The 23,275-nt window shown below is 44.4% G+C and overlaps 1 protein-coding gene and 2 pseudogenes across 1 annotated transcript; 1 reads left to right on the plus strand and 2 right to left on the minus strand.

Moving 5' to 3' along the window:
- Nucleotides 3,058-4,012, plus strand: ORNANAV1R-PS3025 (vomeronasal 1 receptor ornAnaV1R-ps3025 pseudogene; annotated as a pseudogene).
- Nucleotides 8,964-9,918, minus strand: ORNANAV1R-PS3026 (vomeronasal 1 receptor ornAnaV1R-ps3026 pseudogene; annotated as a pseudogene).
- On the minus strand, nt 17,000-17,908 carry ORNANAV1R3017 (vomeronasal 1 receptor ornAnaV1R3017). Its single transcript, NM_001253409.2, has one exon. The coding sequence runs from the start codon at nt 17,906-17,908 to the stop codon at nt 17,000-17,002; it is 909 nt and encodes a 302-aa protein (NP_001240338.2).
- Nucleotides 17,909-23,275: the final 5,367 nt, after the last annotated feature.

The raw sequence follows: 23,275 nt of genomic DNA on the forward strand, positions 1-23,275 counted from the left end.
GCCATCAGCATCACTATGGTAACCAAGTCACAGACCCTAGGTAAATAATGGATGGCAGCTGACAGTGTATTGACCAAGGGGGGCCCAGCTGATAATCATCATCTTTGGCAATGGTATTTACTGAGTGCTTATGGAAGCCTCACTACTGTAATAAGTGCTTGAGAAAGAGAGAGAGTCCAGTCCAAGAGAGGGGGTAGACATGTTTCCTGTCCACAAGGAATTTACCAGTCTTATCATGTGGATATTTCATTGCACAATCTACCCACAGAGCACATCTTCAAAATACTTGCTGGTAAATATGGTAGGAATTTTATATGGATTTAAATGATTTGTAACTGCAGATGGCTGTGAATTTACAAACTCTCCCTACTTTACACATCTGCTCTCTTCATTTGCTACTCCCTAGCTCACACTCCTTATTCCTCCCACACCAACTTCCTGACTGCAATTTTCCCTTGATTCTGATAATAATGATGGTACTTGTCAAGCACTGTTCTAAGTGCAGGGGTAGATACAAATTAATCAAATTGGATGTTCCCTGTCCCACATGGGGTTCAAAGGCAAAATCCCTATTTTACAGATGAGGTAACTGAGGCTCAGTGAAGTGACTTGCCCAAGGTCACACAGCTGAAAATGGTGGAGCTGGAATTAGAACTCAGGTCTTTCTGACTCTCAGACTTGAGCTCTATCCACTAGACCATCCTGCTTCTCTATCATCTCAATCCCCTCAGTCATGTTGTTCCCCGGTGGGAAGTCCTTTTTTTTTTAAAAAAAAAGGTATAGTTACAAGCTAATCAGGTTGGACAGAGTCCCTGTCCCACAGGGGGCTGACAGCCCCATTTTACAGATGAGGTAACTGAGGTACAGAGAAATTAAATAATAATGATGGTATTTGTTAAGTGCTTACTATGTGCAAAGCACTGTTCTAAGCGCTGGGGTTGATACAAGGTAATCAGGTTGTCCCATGTGAGTCTCACAGTCTTAATCCCCATTTTACAGATGAGGTAACTGAGGCCCAGAGAAGTCAAGTGACTTGCTCAAAGTCACACAGCTGCTCAATGATGGAGGTGGGATTAGAACCCGTGACCTCTGACTCCCAAGACCATGCTCTTTCCACTAAGCCACTCTGCTTCTTGCCAAAGGTCAACCAAGGTCACAAAACAGATAAGGGGTGGAGTCAAGATTAGAACCCAGGTCCTTCTGACTCTCAGGTCTGAGGTCTGTCCACTAGGCAGTGCTGCTTCTTAACTCCTTCCTTTAATGCATCAGCTCACAGGCCTCCCATTTCCAAAGCCCTCCTAAAATCTATTTTATCAATCAATCAGTGGGATGTATTGAATGCTAACATACAGACCACTGCATTAAGCTCTTGGAAGAGTACAGTACAATAGAGCTAGTAAACCTGTTCCCTGCTCAAAATCAGGTTGCAGTCTAGAGGGTGAGACATTAATCAGTCAATCAATGTTATTTGTTGAACACTAAATGGGTGTAGAGCACCATACTAAGCTCTTGGGAAAGTGCTCTCTATCCCCATCTTAGCTTTAGAAAGGGTAAAGTGATTTCAGCTGCAGTGGAAACACACAGCCAGTTAGGGGGAAACTCATTAAAAGGACAATTAAGAATGGGTTTCAATCAATCTTATTTATTGAGTAATTGCTGTGTGAAAAACTCTGTACTAAGCACTTGGGGAGTACAATGTAATAAAGGTGGTAGATATGTTCCCTGCCTATAGTGAGTTTACAGTTGAGACAAAGAGACAGACATTAAAAAGACTAAATTGCAGATATGGATGTAAGTTCTGTGGAGATGAGGGAGGAGTCAAAAGAAGGAGCAAATCTGAGGGCAGATCAAGGTGATTTCACCTCCTGCCCTAGCACATCTTGAAATAGGGTCCAAAGAGCATGGGCTTTCAGTCATTGATTCTCTTTTCTTGTATAGTCCTTCCCCATTAAAGAAGGGTTGGATTGCTGTGGAAACTGTAAGCTCATTGTGGAAGGGGAGTGTGCCTACCAACTCTGTTTTATTGTACTCTCCCAAGCACTTAGTACAGTCCTCTGCACACAGTAAGTGCTCAATAATTACAATTTATTGATTGAAAATAGTAGGAGTTTAGCCTACTGTGGTGGGAATACTATTTATACTTTATGGCATTTGTTAAGCACTTATGTGCCAGGCACTGTACTGAGTACTGGAGTGGATACAAGATAATCAGGTTGAACACAGTCCTCGATCCACATAGGGCTCGCAGTCTTGATTCCCATTTTACAGATGAGGTAACTGAGGCATAGAGAAGTTAAGTAACTTGCCCAGCTTCACACAGCGGACAAACAGTGGAGCTGGGATTAGAACCCAGGATCATGCTATTTCCAAGGGGCTATGCTGCTGCTCTGACATATTTCATCGTAGATTATATGAAGTCCTATGATGTCATCAAGTATCCAAAATCCTACACTCGGTGTTCTCTTCTACAGGCTTCTATCATGGAAGTTTGCTCAGTCTGTTGACGAAAGGGAATCTCATCTTGGGGATATTGAAGGAATCAATGGGAGCTGGCCACTGGGTTCTTCCTCTGTTCCAGGATATATCTACCCCATAATGGCTGGACACTGTTCCAAAGCCAATCTCACTGAGCTGCTCACCCAAAGAGAGTCTTTCATTCATTCATTCATTCATTCATTCATTCATTCATTCATTCCATTGTATTTGTTGAGCACTTACTATATGCAAAGCACTGTACTAAGCTCTTGGGAGAGTCCAATAAAATAGTAAACACACACGTTCCCTGCCCACAGCGAGCCTACAGTCTAGAGAGGTAGACAGATAATAGAAATGAATTACAAATATGGACATAAGTGTGGAGGGACTGGGAAGAGAAATGAATAAAGGGAGCAAGACTTGAGTTGACATCATGGAAACTTTCCCAAATTCTTAGACAGAGATAGGCCAACACTTGTCTTGCAGTTCTTCATTTCCATTTTGTCGTGATTTATCATGGGTGCTCCCTTCTGCCTTTATGTAAGAAGCTTGGGATTGTGCAGTTCTGAAGATACCAAGACAGTGCTTTTCAGTGACTAGGTTCTAGGAATTTCCTTCCTTTTTCAGATCGTGGTTGGCATGCCCGGGAACACAACGATGTTCTGGGTGTGCATCTACATCTTCGTGGCACTGCCCCAGCAGAAGAAGCCCATGGACCTGATCCTCACCCACTTGACATGACCAACACGTTGACTCTTCTCACGGGGGCATTTCAGAGACGATGGTGACCATAACGTTGGGTGTAAGATAGCTGTGTTTGTGAGAAGAGTAGCCCCGGCCTGCCCATCTGTACCACCTGTCTCCTGAGTGTGTTCCAAGCTGTCACCCTCAGTCCCGGCACCTCCTGATGGTCACAGTTCAAATCAGAGCCCCTTATTACATCCTTCCTTCTTTCCTCTTCTTCTGGAACATTAACTTGTTGATCTCTGTCAATTTAATCCTCTCAGCCAAAGCTACCACTAATGGCACCTCCACAGGACATACCTATATTACAAAATACTGCTCCACTATTCCCAAGAGTAATGACCCTAACGTTATGGCAACCTTAACTGCCACGACTCTGTGAGATCTTGTCTTTGTGTTGATCTTGAGTTGGGCCAGTGGCTACATGGTGATTGTATCAAACCGACACCAGACACACAATCACAGCACTAGTCACGCCCCCAAATCCTCCGCCTAGACCAGAGCCATTCACACCATCCTGCTCCTTGTCAGCTGTTTCATTTGCTTCTATTGGATAGACTGCATCATCACCCCTTATTTGACTTTTGTGCTGAGATTCACTAGCGAGCTGCAGAGCACCATAGCCTTTCTCTTGACATGTTTTCCTTTAGTTTCCCCCTTTGTGCTGGTCAATAGGTGTCCCCGGATACCAAGGCTTCAGCCTGTCCTTGGAAAGATCATAATCCCTGCTCCTGTCATGGGCTCCAAGGAGGAACAGATTATTTTCTCTGTGCCTCAATTACCTCATCTATAAAATGGGAATTAAGTTTTTCCACATGGGAAAAACTGTTTATCTTGTTTCTATCTTAGCACTTAGAACAGTGCTTGGCACATAGTAAGCACTTAACAAATACCATAATTATAATTATTATTGACCACGTCTTTTCTCTCCCTAATTTTCCACATGAATACTATGGCCGACGGGATTGAATACAATCTGGGAATAACCCCTTACACTGGCATTCCATTCCTGGTTCTGAGGGAGTAAAAGCTGGAATTTCTTGTAGCCAGACAAAATACAATGCCCTAGCCTCTCTCTCCTTCATCCGATTCAGCACTTATACCAAAAAATGTGGATTTTTCTCTCCCTGAATTTCCAGAATGAAAGGTGTGTGTTATCAGCTGAACTATTTTTCTCCCAGTGGAGAGAAGTGCCTCCTGGTGAAGGAAGAACTATTTTGGGTCCTGTTGATCCTTTGATAAGGTGGCGTTATCTGTCTACTATTATTATGATTATTATATTTATCACATAGTGATATCATACAATTATTCTGACATTTGTTAAGCTCTTACTATATGCCAAAAACTGTTCCCCCGCACTATGATAATCACATTCATCATTATCAAAAGCATTTATTAAGTGCTCCCTGAGTGCAGAACACTGTACTAAATGTTTGGGAGAGTAGAATATAATAGAGTTGGTGTATACATTCCATGCTTAAAAGCTTGTATTTACCCAGCACTTAATACAATGCCTCGCACATAGAAACTGCTTATGAAATGCCATTAAATAGAAAAAATTGGTGAGCAATGACTTAGAATGGGTGAAGTCTTAAGAGAAGCAGTGTAGGTAATGGATAGAACATGGACCTGGGAGTCAGACGGACCTGGTTTCTAGTCCAGGTTCTGCCACTTGTCTGCTGTGTGACCTTGGGCAAGTCAGTTCACTTGTCTGTGCCTCAGTTACCTCATCTGTAAAAAGAGGTTTAAGACTATGTGATCCATTTGGCACAGGGACTGTGTCCAACCTGATTAGCTTGCATCTACCACAGCACTTAATACCATGCCTGAAGTAAGCACATAACAAATTTACCATGAAAGAAATAAAAAAAAAGAAGGCTGGAGTTTAGTTCTATACCCTGCAGGGAATATTGGTGGCCAGGTCTGGTCTCAAGACAGGCAGTGGAAATAGGCGAAACTCTAGCCTAAGTAATAATACTAATAATTGTGGTGTTGTGATATAAACTGATTAGGTTGGAAATAGTCCATGTCCCACGTGGGGTTTACAGTCTTAATCCCCATATTGCAGATGAGGGAACTGAGGCCTAGAGAGGTTAAGTGACTTGTCCAGGTTTACACGGGAGACAAGTGGAGGAGCCGGGATTAGATACTCAATATTCACATATTCAAACCATCAGTAAATCCTGTTGGACCCACCTTGACAACATTGCAATAATCTTCCCTTTCCTCTCCATTCAAATTGCTACCACATTAATACAGTCACTCCTCCTTTCCTGCCTGAATTACTGTATCAGCCTCTCTGCTGTCCTCCCAGTGTCTCATCTCTCCCGACTCTAGTCTGTATTTCCCTCTGCAGTCTGGACCATTTTTCTACAAACAAGTTCAGGACATGTCACCCTGCTCCTCAAAAACCTTCAGTGATTACCCATCCACCTCTGCATCGAACAAAAATTCCTCACCATTGGCTTTGAAGCAATCCACCAACTTGCTCACTCCTATCTCACCTCACTACTCTTTCTACAACTCATCCCTCACATTTTGCTCCCCTAGAACCAACCTTCTTACTGTGCCTCGATCTCCCCTATTTCACCACCCACCCTTAGCCTACATCCTGCCTCTAGCCTGACACGCTCTCCCTCCTCAAATCTGACAGACAATTACTCTCCCTTCGCCCCTTTCAAAGCATTATTGAGGGCACATCTCTTCCAAGAGGCCTTCCCAGACTAAGCCCCCTCCTCACCTTTCCTCTTCTTCCACTCCCTTCTACATCACCCTGACTTGCTCCCTTTTTTCTTCCCCCACCCTCAGCCCCAGAGCACTTATATACATATCTGTAATTTATTTATTTGTATAGATGTCTGTCTACCACCTCAAGACTGTAAGCCCATTGTGGGCAGGGAATGTGTCTGTTTATTGTTGTAGTGTATGCTCTCAAGCTCCTAGTACGGTGCTCTGTACACAGTGAGTACTCAATAAATAAGATTCAATGAACGAATGGATAAATGAGTGATTACAACCCAGCTTTTCTAACTCCCAAGCCTGTTTTCTGTATCCTAGATCACGCTGTTTCTATTCTATGGTTAGCTGTTTCCCCAGTTAACTCCCATAATTTGCAGTATTGTCTGTCTGGATAATAATAATGTTGGTATTTGTTAAGCGCTTACTATGTGCCGAGCACTGTTCTAAGCGCTGGGGTAGACTCAGGGGAATCAGGTTGTCCCACGTGGGGCTCACAGTCTCACAGGATCACAGTCACAGTGATCACAGTCTCACAGGCTCACAGGATAGCCGAGGAGGCAGCTTCATAAACTCAGGACCCCCAAGATGAAACCCCACCCTAGGATAATAATAATGTTGGTATTTGTTAAGTGCTTACTATGTGCAGAGCACTGTTCTAAGCGCTGGGGTAGATACAGGGTAACCATGTTGTCCTACATGAGACTTACAGTCTTAATCCCCATTTTACAGATAAGGTAACTGTGCCACAGAGAAGTTAAGTGACTTGCCCACAGTCCCATAGCTGACAAGTGGCTGAGCGGGGATTTGAACCCATGACCTCTGACTCCCAAGCCCGGGCTCCTTCCACTGAGCCATGCTGCTTCATCTTATTAAACTCAATCTGTTCCCAGCTCCACCTCCAAGACTTATCAACATGGTCCATGATCCTATTAAACTCACTCAGGAAGCAGCGTGTCCTAGTGGATAGAGCACAGGACTGGGAGTCAGAAGGACCTGGGTTGTAATCCTGGCTCCAACGCTTGTCTGCTATGTGACCATGGGCAAGTCACATAACCTCTCTGGGCCTCAGTTCCCTCATCTGTAAAATGAGGCTCAAGATTGCCAGCCCAATTTGGGACACGGATTATGTTCAAACTGATTAGTTTGTGTCTTACCCAGCGTTTATTAGTGTCCTTGGCACATAGTAAGTGCTTTATGGATACTATTTAAAAAAGGGGTTTTCATGGAAGGATATGGCTTTTTCCCCTACTGCATGGCTTGGCACTTGTCCATAGTGTATTCTCCAATCTCTCTGAAGTTCACTTTTCAACACACCGAGTTAGACAACCCCAAAAGTTATTCAACCATTTGCCCAGTTACTTACAGTTTACACTTCCTTTGTGGGAAGAGTTTGGTATTGATTCCTCCCTCAGTCCCAAAGCACTTATGTATGTAGCCTTAAATTATCTATATTAATGTCTTCCTCCCCCTCTAGACTGTAAGGTCCTTGTAGGGAGGGAATGTGTCTATCATCTCTGTTGTATTCTCCCAAGCAGTTAGTACAGTGCTCTGCCTACAATACTGCTCAATAAATACCATTGATTGATTGATTGAATGAAGGTGGAGACAATCAAGGGGATTGGGAGCTGAGGCCAGGTTTAGTCCATGACTTACCTGCTCTTCTATCTCCCCCACATGGAATGCCAACCATCCCTGTCACCCTACTAACTCTGAGAGAGAAGAGTCAAGGATAACTCCAAGGATAGGGGCTTGTGAGACAGGAAGGATGGTGATGAGAAAGTCAGGGGGAGGACAGAGTCTGGGTGGGAAGATAAGGAATTCCGTTTTAGACGTAAAACAGAATAGACACAGGTTTCATTTGTGATTGCACAAATTATATGAACATTGGAAAGGACTTGGTTGTGGCTGCTAAGATAGTTGTACTCTGGACAGCCCTGCCTAAGGATCCTGAAAATAGCTCCTTCAATCCTAAATGTCTTGTATTTTTATTGTGTTTATCACTATCCTTGCATTTTTATATTTTTACATATAAAATCCTCCCTCGTGTGTCCATTGCCAACTTTCCAGAGCGTCCTTCTTGCATTGCGAGCCCCCTCAAGACTAGTGACAAAATCTTGTTTAACCTTGCTTTTTTACCTCCTGCTGTGTCCAACACAGTGCTTTGCACACAGTAAGAGTTTAATGAATACAACTGAATGAATGAAAATGCCCTCTAGAAGCATTCTCAATCAAATCTTCCAAGTGACTGCCAGATCCCTGAATTACTGATGATGTCAAATATGGTTTTCAGGTCAATAAAAAACTATACAGAATTCTGGGTGCTTTTCCTGCTCTTCTTCTGTGGAACGCCATTGTGGCACACATTGTCCCAGAATGATTCTGGGAAAGGAATCTGGGGAATCGGGGAAGTTAACAAACCCTGGTCCAGGACAGCATTGACTTGGATCTTGTTAGCAACTGAAAGCAGTGAAATAGCAACAATAATAATAATAACAAGAAGTAAATGAATGAAAAAAATCCCAATTGTACTTCTTAAATGTGCTTAATTCACTGCTCTGCACACAGCAAGTGCTCAGTGAATACTACTGATGATGATGATTGATGATACTATGTGCAAAGCACTGTACTAAGCATTGAAAGTGAATACATGATAATGGAGAAGTAGCAGAATAATAAGGGAACTAAGTTCTCCAAAGATTATGTGAACACACTGAAGTGTTGCTTAACAAATCACATTAAATGTTTATACTTTCACCATTTAGGTTTCTGTGTACATTGACCCTTACTTTCAGAGGCGGGGCTGAGATGGTCAAGCTAGACACCCCAAACCTAGAGAGAGGGAGAGAAACCCAGAGATTTTCCAAGCAGATAGTAACCCCTACTTTTTTTCCAGGTCCCAAGATGCAGTTGCAATAGCTTCCCTCAAGATTAGGAGGGAATAAACAGTAGGGAGAAACTTTCCCTCAACTTGCTCCTTCACATACACTTGAGCCCTCATGGAGAGCCTAGGGAAGAGAAGAAGCTGGGATGGTGACGTGATCACCCTGGTGCTCTGCAGGAAGTGAAAGGTGTCTCCCATTCTGGAAGAGATACTCGGGCTTAAGGAAATGAGGATCTCTGGTGATCAGCAGAGGCGGGTAGCAGGCTGACAGAAAGGCGATGGTGCTCTGCAGGTCACAATTATACCCCTTTACAAAACTCATATAGAGGTTGATGCTACAGTCGATCTGATAAATGCAAATGAAGCTACTGACAAGGAACAGGATGGTGTGAATGGCCCTGGTCTTCCCAGAGGATCTGGGAGGGGGGAGCGGTTCATGTTGTGGATGTGCTGGACTTGCCTGTGGTGTCAGCGTAACACGATCAACATGTAGCCTCTGGCCCAGCTCATGAGACACACAAGCATGAGATCTCGGAGGGTCATGGTGGAAAGAGTTACCACCGCATCGAATTCATTAGTTTTGGGGGTGGAAGAACAACACCTCGAGAAGTAAGTGTGCCCTGTGTAGTGACATTTTTGGTGTCTTGAGCCGTAGTGATTAAGCTGGCATAGATCAACAAATTGAGATTCCAGAAGAAGTCAAACCTCCTGGGTTTGACCCTGGACCACCAGGAGGTGCTGGGACTGATGGTGACAGCCTGGAACACCCTCAGGAGACAGGTGGTGCAGATGGACTGGCCCTGGGACACTCTCCTCATATACACTACCATTTTGCACCCAATGTCATCCAAGTTATTCTTCATCCTGAAAGCCGCCATTGTCTTTAGAGCACCCCGTGTGAGAAGGGTCACTGTATTGGTCATGATCAAGCAGGTGAGGATCAGGTCCGTGGGCTTCTTCTGCTGGGGCTGAGCCACGAAGATGTGGGCATATATCAAGAACATCACTGAGTTCCCCAGCATGCCAACCACAGCCTGAGAGAGAAAGGAAATTCCCAATATCTGGTCACTTAAAAGCATTAGCTTCATTTCCTTAGAAATGCAGAATCCTTAGAATTCAACATAAAAAATCTGAACGGTTCGTGAATGATAAATTATGGGAAGCTGGAACTTGGGAAACAAAGGACAAGGGTTGGCTTATTCCTCTGCAAGGCATAGAAAAATTTCTGTGGTGGATCCTTGGTGAGTCAGAGTCAGAGGACCTGGGTTCCAGTCTCAACTCTGCCAAGTGCCCGCTGTGTGGCCTTGGGCAAATACTTTACTTCTCTGTGCCTCAGTTACCTCATCTGGAAAATGGAGATTAAATCCTATTCCCCCTGTCACCCCCAGGTAGGACTGGGACTGTGTCAAATCTGAGTATTTTGTGTCTATCCCAGTGCTTAGTACAGTGTTTGGCAAATAGCAAGTGCTTAAAAAGTGCTATTATTATATATTATTATATGGTAAATGAGATAAGAAAGTTGATTTCTCCTGTATTTTGAAGGCTGAGTTAGTTAAAAGATAATTGTCTCCATCTTGGAAGTCAGAAGAAATGAATATTGGCATGTAATTCCTATTGTTGTCACTATAAGTATTATATTTATGTATTATAACCACCATATCAAAATATATCACAATTATCATTCTATTATAACATCATGTTATAATTGTTATATGTACTATATTGTAACCACCCAAGCTCGTGGTAAAGTGTGCTGCATACAATAAACACCCAATAAATACCATAGATTAATTGAAGTTTTCCATCTCTTTTTGATCTTAATCCCTTAAGAGGATCATGCTCCTGGACAGGATCCTTCATTCCTCACTTTTCACCTGAGGAATGTTTTCCATCACTGATATGTTTCTGCCCATACTCCTGCACACTCCCCACATCTTTCCAAGTGCCTATTGCATGCTGCTGATAAAGATGATAAGAAAGTCATCTTGAATCAATCTTTCAGTGTCATTTATTGAGGGATTACTGTGTGCAGAGCACTGTACTGAGCACTTGGGAGAATACAGTACAACAGGGTTAGTAGACACATTCCTTGTCCAAAACAAACTTACGTCTAGAGGGGCAGACAAACATTAATGTGAAGAAATGATTTATAACATATGCTTTATGGATACACACATAAATGGTGTAGGGCTGAAGGTGGGGAGAATACCAAATAACCAGGAGAACTTGTATGTACTTTAGCGACCATCATCCTAGTTCGAGTGACATATCCAACCCATAGTTTCTGTCTCCATTCATTCAATTAATCATATTTATTGAGTGCTTACTGTGTGCTCCATGACTAGATTGTACACTCCTCAAGGGCAAGACTCTTGTCTACTAACTCTATTGTATTCTTGCAAGATCTAAGTATAGAACTCTGCATAGAGTAAGTGCGCAACAAATGCTATTGATTGATGGATGGGTCTACCCATCCCTCCCCTTCACCTGCTTCCATCCCCACAGTGGTGACTGCTCTAAGCTAGATGATAATACTAATTATGGTACTTTGGGACTCACTGGAAAATTTGGCTAAAGGAGGGGGTAGGGTCCATTTCATTGAGAAAGGTTAAGTACTGCGGAGATCGGGAGAGGGCTGTGGATTATTTGAATCAAGTTCCTCCTGGAGGCAGAGGGATGGATGAGATGATCTATCCGGGACCCTTACTGAGTGAGAATTTAAGGAATCAGGAATGTCCCCTTTTAACCCTTTGCACTTGACCTAATGTATAAAGCACGGCCTTGGTATTCATTAAGCGCTTACTATGTTCCAGGCACTGTTCTAAGAGCTGGGGTAGAGGGAATCTAATTAAGCTGGACACAGTCCATGTCCCACATAGGGTTTACAGTCATCCCCATTTTACAGATGATGGAATTGAGACGAAGAGAAGTGAAGTGACTTGCCCAGGGTCACATAGCAGATGAGTGGAGGAGTTGGAATTAGAACCAAGGTCCTTCTGACTCCCCAGGCCCACCCTCTGAAGCTGACATACTTGCTTTGGGACAGTTAAGGGGGTGACATGATCTAGTTTAGGTGAGATGACTAAGAACTTGCTGATTTATATCCACCCTCTCACCTCTGACATCGTTGCATTTCATTCCCTTGTCAGAAAACCTGCACTTCCTGGACAGAGATGCATGGGTCTGCTGTGTCTGCACATGTCTGCTATGTGACCAGAGGCAAGACACCTCACTTCTCTGGGCCTCAGTTACTTCATCTTTAAAATGGGGATGAAGACTGTGAGTCTCATGGGAGACAGGGATTATGTCCAACCTGATCAACTTGTATTCATTCATTCAATTGTATTTACTGAGCACTAACTATGTGCAGAGCACTGTACTAACCGCTTGGAATGTACAATTTGGCAACAATTTGTATCTAACCCAGGGCTTAGAACAGTGCTTGGCACATAGTAAGCACTTAACAAGTATGATAATTATTAGTAGTAATAGTAAAATCACATGAGACTGCAAATGTGAAACGTTTTTGAATTGTCAAGAGTAAACGGGATGGAGATATCTAAAATGTTACTGGATCACATCACTGATTTATGGAAATGGAGACCACCCTTGGGAGAAGCGACCCACAACCCCAGGAGATGAGTAAGGGACATTAGGATGTTTGACAATTTCTAGTCAATAGTTTTTCACTGAAAACACACAGTTCTGTTCCTTAGAACTCTCCCTCTCCCACACTCCCCCCAGTCAAGCCTATGGTTTCCTGCAGGCTTTTGCTGCAGAGGAGGGAAAAATGCTGAGAATTCTAACTGCTCACACAAGCTCCAATATTAGAAGTTTTCCCAAAGCATCATCCCATATCCATGACCCATAATCCCTGACCTTTAGATTCTGATAAAGTTCCTTCTTCAGGAGGACGATGTCACACTTTCTCCCATCTTAGAGACTGAGACATCAGGAAACAATGCGCTCAATCACCTTGCCCCCTCCTACCTTACCTCACTGCTACAACCCAGCCCATTACACTTTGCATTTCTAAATGCCAACTACTCACTGTACTACTACTACTGTAGTACAGTACAACTGTACAACTGTACACTGTACACTGTACAACTATACAACTGTACACTGTACAACTATACAACTGTACACTGTACAACTACTCGCTGCTGTAGAAGCAGCGTGGCTCACTGGAAAGAGCACGGGCTTTGGAGTCAGAGGTCATGGGTTCGAACCCCGGCTCTACCACTTGTCAGCTGTGTGACTTTGGGCAAGTCACTTAACTTCTCGGTGCCTCAGTTACCTCATCTGTAAAATGGGGATTAACACTGTGAGCCCCACGTGGGACAACCTGATTCCCCTGTGTCTACCCCAGCACTTAGAACAGTGCTCGGCACATAGTAAGCGCTTAACAAATACCAACATTATTATTATTATTATTGTACCTCAATCTTGTCTGTCTCACCACTCACTGCTGACCTCTCGCCCATATCCTGCTGTGTCCCAGAACACACTTCTTCTTCATGTCTGACAGACAATTACTCTCTCTCACTTCAAAGCCTAACTGAAGGCACATCTTCTCCAAGAGTCCTTCCTGACTATGCCCTCATTTCCTCTTCCCCCACTCATTCTGTATCTCCCTTGCACTTGAATTCTCTCTTTTTTTCACCCCTTCCTCAGCTCCATAGCACTTATGTCCATATCCATATTCTATTAATGTCTGTCTCCCCTTTTAGACATTGTTGTTCATTGTTGGCAAGTAATGTGTCTGCCAACTCTATTGTATTGGACTCTCCCCATCGATTTTTACAGTACTCTGCACAATGTAAACGCTCAATAAATATAATTGATTGGTTGGTTAATTAACACTCACTGAGATGGTCTGGGCTAATGTAGGATGATGTAGTCCAACTGAATCTGGTGGGGCTGACTGGGAAGCAGTTATAGGATCGAGGGCATGAGGCCTCATCTTTCTATGGCTGTGATTATTGTGTCACTTGCTATGTCATTCATTCATTCATGCAATCGTATTTATTGAGCATTTACTGGGTGCAGAGCACTGGACAAAGTGTTTGGAAAGTACAGTTCAGGAATAGAGACAATCCCTGCCCACAACAGGCTCACAGTCAAAAGGGGGGAGACAGGCATCAAAACAAGTGAAAAGGCATCAATACCATCAATATAAATAAATAGAATTATAAATATGTACATATATACACAAGTGCTGTGCGCAGTCACTGTCTGGAGGGGGAGTTCGAGACATCTGGTGTGGAGGAACTACCAGCCTTCCCTACTGCCAATCATCCTCCTTCTCGGGTCCCAGAGATTGTTTAATGAAATGCAGTGAGCAATTAATCAGTGAACTCTTTGGCTGCAAAATTGCCATCAAGGAGTCTTGAGCAGTGAACCGTAGGTACCCCTCCGGAAGGGCTATTGTCAGAGAATCCTAGTGCTGGAAGGGATCTTACAGACTCCAGGTCTTGCCTGCAGGTCCTCAACCAAGGGAGGGTCCGGGCAATGGAAACCGGATGCGGACTGTCTCCAACTGTTCTGAAATCTGCCAGTGGATGGTTTCTGTAGATGAGATTGAGGAAGCGGTCTGAGGGAGAAAAGAGATTGGAGTGATGTTGTGGTGGGGGAGGGGCACCCCTTTGCCCTGGGCTACATTGCTCTTGGGATCAGAAGGTAATGGCTTTCTTCATTTTCAATCTACATTTAAAGTCTCACTTCAAAGAGTTTCCTCGTAGAATCACCGTGCCCAAAGAAACAGTTTAGATTCAATCAATCTCAATAAGTGGTACTTATTGAGCAGTTTCTGTGTGCCAAGCACTCGTCTATTCTTCATTCCGTTGCCCGGATCATCTTCCTACAGAAATGCTCTGGGCATGTCACTCCCCTCCTCAAAAACCTCCAGTGGTTGTCTATCGACCTTTGCACAAAACAAAAACTACTCACTCTTGGCTTCAAAGCTCACCATCACCTTGCCCCATCCTACTTCACCTCCCTTCTCTCTTTCTAACTGCCCACCCCATACACTCCTCTCTTCTGCTACTCACCTCCTCACTGTCCTCCGTTCATGCCTATCCTGCCATCGACCCCTGGCCCACATCCTTCCACTGTCCTGGAATGCTCACATCTGCCAAACTCACTCTCTTCCCCTCTTCAAAGTCCTATCGAGAGCTCACCTCCTCCAAGAGGCCTTCCCAGACTGAGCCCCCCCCCCCTTTCCCTCTGCCCCGCCTCCCCTTCCCTCCACCCCCACCCTCTGCTTCTCCCCCTTCCCCTCCCCTCAGCAATGTGCTCATTTGTATATATTATGTATTACCCTATTTATTCTGTTAATGAGGTGTACATCCCCTTGATTCTATTTATCTTGATGATATTTTCTTGTTTTTGTTTTGTTCTGTTTTGCTTTACTGTCTTTCTCCCCTGTTTAGACTGTGAGCCCGTCATTGGGCAGGAATTGTCTCTATCTGTTGCCAAATTGTACATTCCAAGCGCTTATTACAGTGCTCTGCACATAGAAAGCACTCAGTAAATACTATTGAATTAAATCCTTGGGAGGGTATGATATAATAAATTGGTAATAATAATAATAAAGATGGTATTTGTTAAAAGCTTACAATCCGCCAAGCAATGATTTGTTCCCCGCCAACATCAAGCTTACATTCTAGAGGACAAGTCCTTTTCCCTCCTCAGCCCTTGTTCTTTAGGCTTGGGGATGGTACATGTCTGCTGTATGACCTTGGGGAAGTCACTGAACTTCTCTGGGCCTTAGTTACCTGGTTTGTAAAATGGGGCTTGTGAGGCACAGAGAAGTGAAGTGATTTGCCCAAGTCACACAGAAAACAAAGGCAGAGCCAGAATTAGAATCCATGACCTTCTGAGTATCAGGCCTGTTCTCTATTCACTATGCCATACTGCTTCTTCAGAGGAGAGCCTGCAAACACAAGAATCAGTAAGGGTCAACCCCACTCGCCTATCTGAGTTTCTCTTTTCCCGGCAAGTCGCTTCTCCCCAACATCCTGTTTGAAGGGAACAGGTGGGGTTTCTGAAGCAGGGTGTCTCTTCAATCACTCTCATCGTCTAATTATGTTTTCTAGCCTAGCCTGTTGAGTCTTCTGGCAGTTACAGAGCTGATGCTCATTACCATTTTCCTGTTGAAAGCGTGAAGATAGAGATTCCAATACCAGATCCTGAAAATTAAAGCAGCCTTCCTGAGAAGTATTTTGTAGATCCAGCTTCTGCCTGCCAGCTCATGAAGTATCATTCACACACACACACACACACACACACACACACACACACACACACACACAGAGTCACAATCATTAATGTGGACAGCTTCAGGAAGAAGTAACAATTGCTAACCGTAGATGTAGCAAAAATATGATAATTTGTTCTGAAAAGCATCCTTATTCGGCGGTGTCTTAGAAGTCATCTACCTCATCATCACTGGTATTTATTGAGTGCTTCCTATGTGCAGAGCTCACAACACTTAGGTACATATCTATAATTTATTTATATTGATGTCTGTCTCCCTCTTTAGTCCGGAAGATTGTTGTTGGCAGGGAATATATCTACCTACGTAATATTGTACTCTTCCAGGTTCTTAGTGCAGAGCACTGCACAGAATAAGTGCTGAATAAATATGTAGATTGATTGATGGGGAGTGTACAATAAAACAGAGTTGGCAGAAACATTCCTTGCCACAATGAGCTACCTCCTAACTCATTAGTACAGTGCTTAACCAATACCATAACAATAATATCACACTTAGTCTGGTTTCCAGAAATTCCAGCCATGCTTAAGACCAGGATTGAATCAGTTACTGCTGCCAACTCTGTGCAGAGCACTGTAATAAGCACTTAAGGAAAGCACCAATCGATCAATAGTATTTGAAAGCAACAATCGGTCAATAGTATTTACTGAGCACTTATAGTGTGCAGAGCCACATGTTATGTGCTACGGAGAGTACAATACAATAGAATTGGTAGGCACATTCCCTGCCCATAATGAACAGAAGAAGAGATTGAGTTCCCATTGACTTCTGCTCATGTCCATTGACTTGAATCTTCCTGGGAAAACCTGGGGAGAGAAGGAGTTTGGGAGGTGATATGTTGATCTCTGTGATCCACAGAAGGACGGAAAGATCTCATCATCTCAAAGACACATTGGGATCTGGGGGAAACGGGGATCCTTGTGGATCAACACCAAGGGGGAGAGTGCAGGAAAACACATTGACAGGAAGTTCATGACACTCTGCAATTCAGGGTCATGTTCCTTCACGAAGCTCAAATGAAGAGTGATAAGGCTGTTGATGCAATAGAAACAAACAAAGCAGCTGACGAGGAGCAGGATGGTGTGAATGGCTCTGGCCTCCGCAGAGGATTTCGGGGAGCGGCTGGTGCTGTGGATGTGCTGGACTTGTCTGTGGTGTCTGCGTAACACGATCACCATGTAGCCACTGGCCCAGCTCATGAGAAACACAAAGATGAAATCTCGGAGAGTTGAGGCAGTTAAAGTTAGAGTGACTCTAGCAACATTGTTCTTGGGTGTAGTAGAACAGTATTTTGTGATGTAGGTATGATCTGTGGAGGTGGCACTGTTGGTGGCTTTAGCAAATGTAATAATATTGATGGGGATTGGCATATTGAGGAGCCAGAAGATGAAGAGGGAAGGGAGGATGTAATGGGAGGCCCTAGGCTTGAACTGGGACCACCAGGAGGTACTGGGACTGATGGTGACTGCCTGGAAGACACTCAGAAGACAGGTGATGCAGATGGACAGGCCACGGGCTACTCTCCTCATGTACAATATTACCTTGCACCCAATGTCATCCAGAATATTCTTCATCCCAAAGGCCACCATCGTCTCTGGAACACCCCTTGTCAGCAGGGTCACCATGTTGGTCACAGTCAGATGGGTGAGGATCAGGTCCGTGGGCTTTTTCTGCTGGGGTTGAGCCACGAAGATGTGGACATACATCAAGAACATCGCTGTGTTCCCCAGCACGCCGACCATAGTCTGAGAGAGGAAGGAAATTCCCAATACTAGGTCACTCAAAAACATTGTCTTGATATCTTCAGGAACTACAGAGTCCTGAAGACGCTACATCAATCTCAAGGAGCCAAATCCTGGAAGCAGATCCTGGGGGATTTGAGAAACATGGGGCAATTGTCAACATAGAAAATTTCTGCAATGCCTAGCTTCCCAGAAAATTTCCACTGGCCTCTATCTGAACTAGGCAGAATTAATCGGTAACAGCTTTTTCAGCCTTGAGAAGGTTGAGCAGGTCACTGGTGTCACCACTAGACTGTAAGCTCTAGATTGGAAGCTCACAGTGGGCAGGAAACATGACTACCAACTCTGTTGTATTGAACTCACTCAAGCATTTAGTGCAATTTTCTGCACATATTAGTTGCTCAATTAATACCATTGACTAATTGACCGATTGATTGAACCAAAGCTGTGACTTCTGCTACACCAGGTCTGAGCCGTGAAGAGGTTGAGGCCCTGCTGCTTCTGTCCTATTTATCATCATCCTCAACTTTCATATTTTGTTCTTATCGCATGTGACTGTCATCAACTATCTTATTCTTAGATTGTACACCCCTTGGAGACAAAGGATTGTGGTTATATCTCATCAACACATTTATATTCCAGCACTTAGTACAGCACTTACCACATAGCAATCAATCAATGATATTTATCATCATAATAATGTTATTTATTAAATGCTTACTGTGTGAAGAGCGGGGTCCTGAGTGTCTGGGAAAGAACGATACAATAAGGTTGGTGGACATGTTCCCTGCCCACAATGAACTAGAGCTTATCAATCATTGGTACTTGCTGGCACTTCCATGGGCAGAGCACTAGACTAATGCTTTGTTAGAGAAGCAGTGCAGCTTAGTGGAAAAAGACGGGTGTGGGAGTCAGAGGTCATGAGTTCTAATCCCAGCTCCACCACTTGTCATCTATATGACTTTGGGTGAGTCACTTAACTTCTCTGTGCCTCAGTTACCTCATCTGTAAAATGGGGATTAAGAGTGTGAGCTCACGTGGGACAACCTGATTACCTTCTATCTCCCCCATTGCTTAGAACAGTGCTTGACACATTGGGGAAGCAGCGTGGCTTAGTGGAAAAGAGACTGGCTTCGGAGTCAGGGTCATGACTTAATAATAATAATAATAATAATGTTGGTATTTGTTAAGCGCTTACTATGTGCCGAGCACTGTTCTAAGCGCTGGGGTAGACACAGGGGAATCAGGTTGTCCCACGTGGGGCTCACAGTCTTAATCCCCATTTTACAGATGAGGGAACTGAGGCACAGAGAAGTTAAGTGACTTGCCCACAGTCACACAGCTGACAAGTGGCAGAGCTGGGATTCGAACTCACGAGCCCTGACTCCAAAGCCCGTGCTCTTTCCACTGCGCCACGCTGCTTCTCACTGCGCCACGCTGCTTCTCACCAGCTCTGCCCCTTGTCAGCTGTGTGACTGTGGGCGAGTCACTTCACTTCTCTGTGCCTCAGTTCCCTCATCTGTAAAATGGGGATTAACTGTGAGCCTCACGTGGGACAACCTGATTACCCTGTATCTCCCCCAGCGCTTAGAACAGTGCTCGGCACATAGTAAGCGCTTAACAAATACCAACATTAAAAATACTCTTATTATCAATACAGTAAAATAGAGCTGGTAGACAAGATCCCTGCCCTGCTTGAAAAGACATGTGAAGAAGGAAAGATGAGCACAGAGAGAAAGTGAGAATTGAAAAGAAGAAACATGGCCTAGTGGAAAGAATCGAGTCTGGAAGTCACAATTACCTGGGTTCCAGGAATGGGCTTGGTGGGAAAGGGATTGAAAAAGAAGAAATGATATCCTGGCTGGATTACTCTGTCAGCCTTCTCTCTGATCTGCCTTCCTCCTACCTCTCCCCACTCAAGTCTATTCTTCATTCTGCTGCCCAGATCATCTTCCTGCAGAAACGCTCTGGGCATGTCGCTCCCATCCTTAAAAACCTCCAGTGGTTGCCTATCAACCTCCGCATGAAACACAACTCCTCACACTGGGCTTCAAGGTTCTCTATCACCTTGCCCCCTCCTACCTCACTTCCTTTCTCTTTTCCTACTGCCCACCCCACAGGTTCTGCTCCTCTGTCGCTCACCTCCTCACCGTCCCTCGATCAAGCCTATCTGCCGTCGACCTCTGGCCCACGTCCTACCGCTATCCTGGAATGCCCTCCCTCCTCACCTCTGCCAAACTAACTTTCTTCCCCTCTTCAAAGCTCTATTGAGAGCTCACCTCCTCCAAGAGACCTTCCTAGACTGAGCTTCCCCTTTTCCCTCTGCTCCCTCTCTGCTCCCCCTCCGCTCTCTGCTCCCTCCCTCTTCCCCCTTCGCCTCGCCTCAACTAAGCCCCCTTTCCCTCTGCTCCTCCCCCTCTCCCTTCCCCTCCCCTCAGCATTGTGCTCATTTGTATATATTTTTATTACCCTATTCATTTTGTTAATGAGGTGTACATCCCCTTGATTCTATTTATCGTGATTATGTTGTCTTGTTTTTGTCCATCTGTCTCCCCTGATTAGACTGTAAGCCCATCATTGGGCAGGGATTGTCTCTATCTGTTGCCGAATTGTACATTCCAAGTGCTTAGTAGAGTGGCCTGCACATAGTAAGCGCTCAATTAATACTATTGAATGAGTGAATGAATAAAAGAAATGAGAGGAGCCTGGGGTTTGATTGAGAAGAGATAAAGAAGAATGAAGTGGTGGAATAAAGAGAAACCATAGAGAAGTAGAGAGGGAGAGAGAGAAAATAGATTAAAAACAGTAGAAAACAAATTGAGTGAATTGTAACAAGGCCAGGAAAAAGAGATTTGGAAGAGAGGGACAAGAAACTCTGATGAAGGAGACAAGAACCACAGAAGAGATGAAGAAAGTGGGAGAAAGCCCCAAAGAGATATAAGAAAACAAGAACAGAGGAGAAGGAAGTGGAGAAGAAAAAAATGTATAAAATCTGGCAAGAGGAGAAAGGAAAGAGATGAAATGAAGAGAGGGAAGATAGGAGAAGAAATTTGTAAAAGAAATAATAATAATGATAATGTGTTCAAATGCTGTTCTAGATAGTGGTGTAGATATGAGTTAATCATGTCAGATAACATCTCTGTCCCACATGGGGCTCACAGAGCATTGTACCCAGAGCTTGGGAGAGCCCAGTATGACAAGATTAACAGACACGTTCCCTGCCTATTATGATTTTATAGTCTAAAGGGGGAGACAGACATTAATATGAATAAATAATTTATAATTTAAAGATATGTGCAAAGGTAGGAGGGAGAAGAGGTATTGAATCCCCATTTTGTAGATGAGGTACAGAGATGCAAAGTGACTTGCCCAAGGTCACAAAGCAGACAAGTGTTGGAGGTGGAATTAGAACCCAGGTCCTCTGTCTCCCAGTCCCGAGCTCTTTCTATTTGGCAATGCTGCTTACAGCTTTCTTGAAAGAGACCAATGTGGGGCAGCAGGGGTCGGGTAGATTGGAGGGTAAGGTGCTGGGAACTCACCTCCACATAGACACTCCAGTCAGAGACCTTATCCTTGATCACCCCTTTCCCAAAATACAGGGTCCTGGAAGACAGACTCTATCCCACCTCCTTTTTAAGGAGGAAGGTTCTAAGACGGTCCATCCCATCTTTAGATTTCCAGAAATTCATTCATTCCTTTAATAGTATTCATTGAGCTCTTACTATGTGCAGAACACTGTATTAAGCGCTTGGAATGTACAATTTGGCAACAGATAGAGAGAATCCCTGCCCAATGATGGGCTCACAGTCTAAATGGGAGACAGTCTAAACGGCGGAGACAGACAGCAAAGCAAAACAAAACACAACAAAAACAAGGCAACATCATCAAGATAAATAGAATCAAGGGAATGTATACTTCATTAACAAAATGAATAGGGTAATAAATAATATATACAAGTGAGCACAATGCTAAGGGGATGGGAAAGGGGAGGAGCAGAGGGTGGGGTGGGAGGGAAGAGGAGGCAGAGCAGAGGGAAAGGGGGGTCAGTCTGGGAAGGCCTCTTGGAGGAGGTGGGCTCTGAGTAGGACTTTGAAGAGGGGAAGAGAGTTAGTTTGGCGGACGTGAGGAGGGAGGGCATACCAGAACAGCGGTAGGACGTGGGCCAGGGGTCGACGGCAGCATAGGCGCCAACGGGGAACAGTGAGGAGGTGAGCGGCAGAGGAGGGGAGTGTACAGGGTGAGCAGTAGGAAGAGAGGTAACGTAGGAGGGGGCAAGGTGATGGAGAACTTTGAAACCAAGAGTGAGGAGGTTTTGTTTCGTGCAAAGATTGATAGGCAAACCACTGGAGGTTTTTGAGGAGGAGAGTGACATGCCCAGAGCGTTTCTGTAGGAAGATGATCTGGGCAGCGAAATGAAGATAGACTGGAGTGGGGAGAGATAGGAAGAAGGGAGATCCGAGAGGAGGCTGACACAATAATCCAGTCGGGATATTATGAGAGCTTGTACCAGCACAACAGTGGTTTGGATGGAGAGGAAAGGGTGGATCTTGGTGATATTGTTTGGGCGGAAAGGAAACACTAACCTGGGTCTGCCTGTGTCGCTGCTGGGCTGCAGACCAAAGGGCTAGGTCTGTCTGAATCTGGAAGCCCTGATGGGGAAGCAGTTATAGGAACGAGGTGAGGGTGAGTTCATCGCCCCCTGGGCCATCATTACCATGTCACTTTCTGTGGCTGTGACAGTCTCTGCAAGGAAGCTCTGAGAGGTTTCTGATGGAGAAGCCCACTTCCCTCCCCAGTGAGAAACCTACTCCTCATCAGATGCCAGTGATAGGTTAATGAAGGAAACGAGCAATTAAGCAATCAGTGCTTTGACTGCCAAGTCGCCATCAAGGGATGAAGCTCTCTGAACCCTCAAATTGAAAGGAATGTCAAACTCCCACCTGGACCACGAGTTTTCTGGTAAGAGGAAGGAACAGTCAACAAAGACCAAATGCCCAATGTCGATAAGTTTCAAGCTCCTTCATTTCCAAAGTCAGAACACAGCTGTGGTTTGTCTCCATGGCTGGGACTGAGGAAAGAGACTGAGGAGGAGGACAAGATGGATGAGATGCTTTACATCGTCACCCGTTGGTCAGCTTCCTTCCCACCAATATCTGGACCCACCTTCTTGAACCTGAAAGCAACAAGGCTTAGTGGAAGGAACGTGGGCCCAGGAGCACTGTACCAAGTGCTTGGGAGAGTACAGTATAGCAGAACTGATAGATGCATTCCCTGCCCACAATGGACTTACAGTCTAGAGCTGGAGACAGACATTAATGTAAATACATAAATTATGGTTATGTCCATAAGTGGTGTGGGGCTAAGGGACGGGTGAAAATAAGGAACAAATCCAAGTACAAGGACAATACAGAAGGG

The sequence above is a fragment of the Ornithorhynchus anatinus genome, chromosome 4 (assembly GCF_004115215.2).
Source record: "Ornithorhynchus anatinus isolate Pmale09 chromosome 4, mOrnAna1.pri.v4, whole genome shotgun sequence".
In the NCBI taxonomy this organism is placed as follows: domain Eukaryota; kingdom Metazoa; phylum Chordata; class Mammalia; order Monotremata; family Ornithorhynchidae; genus Ornithorhynchus; species Ornithorhynchus anatinus.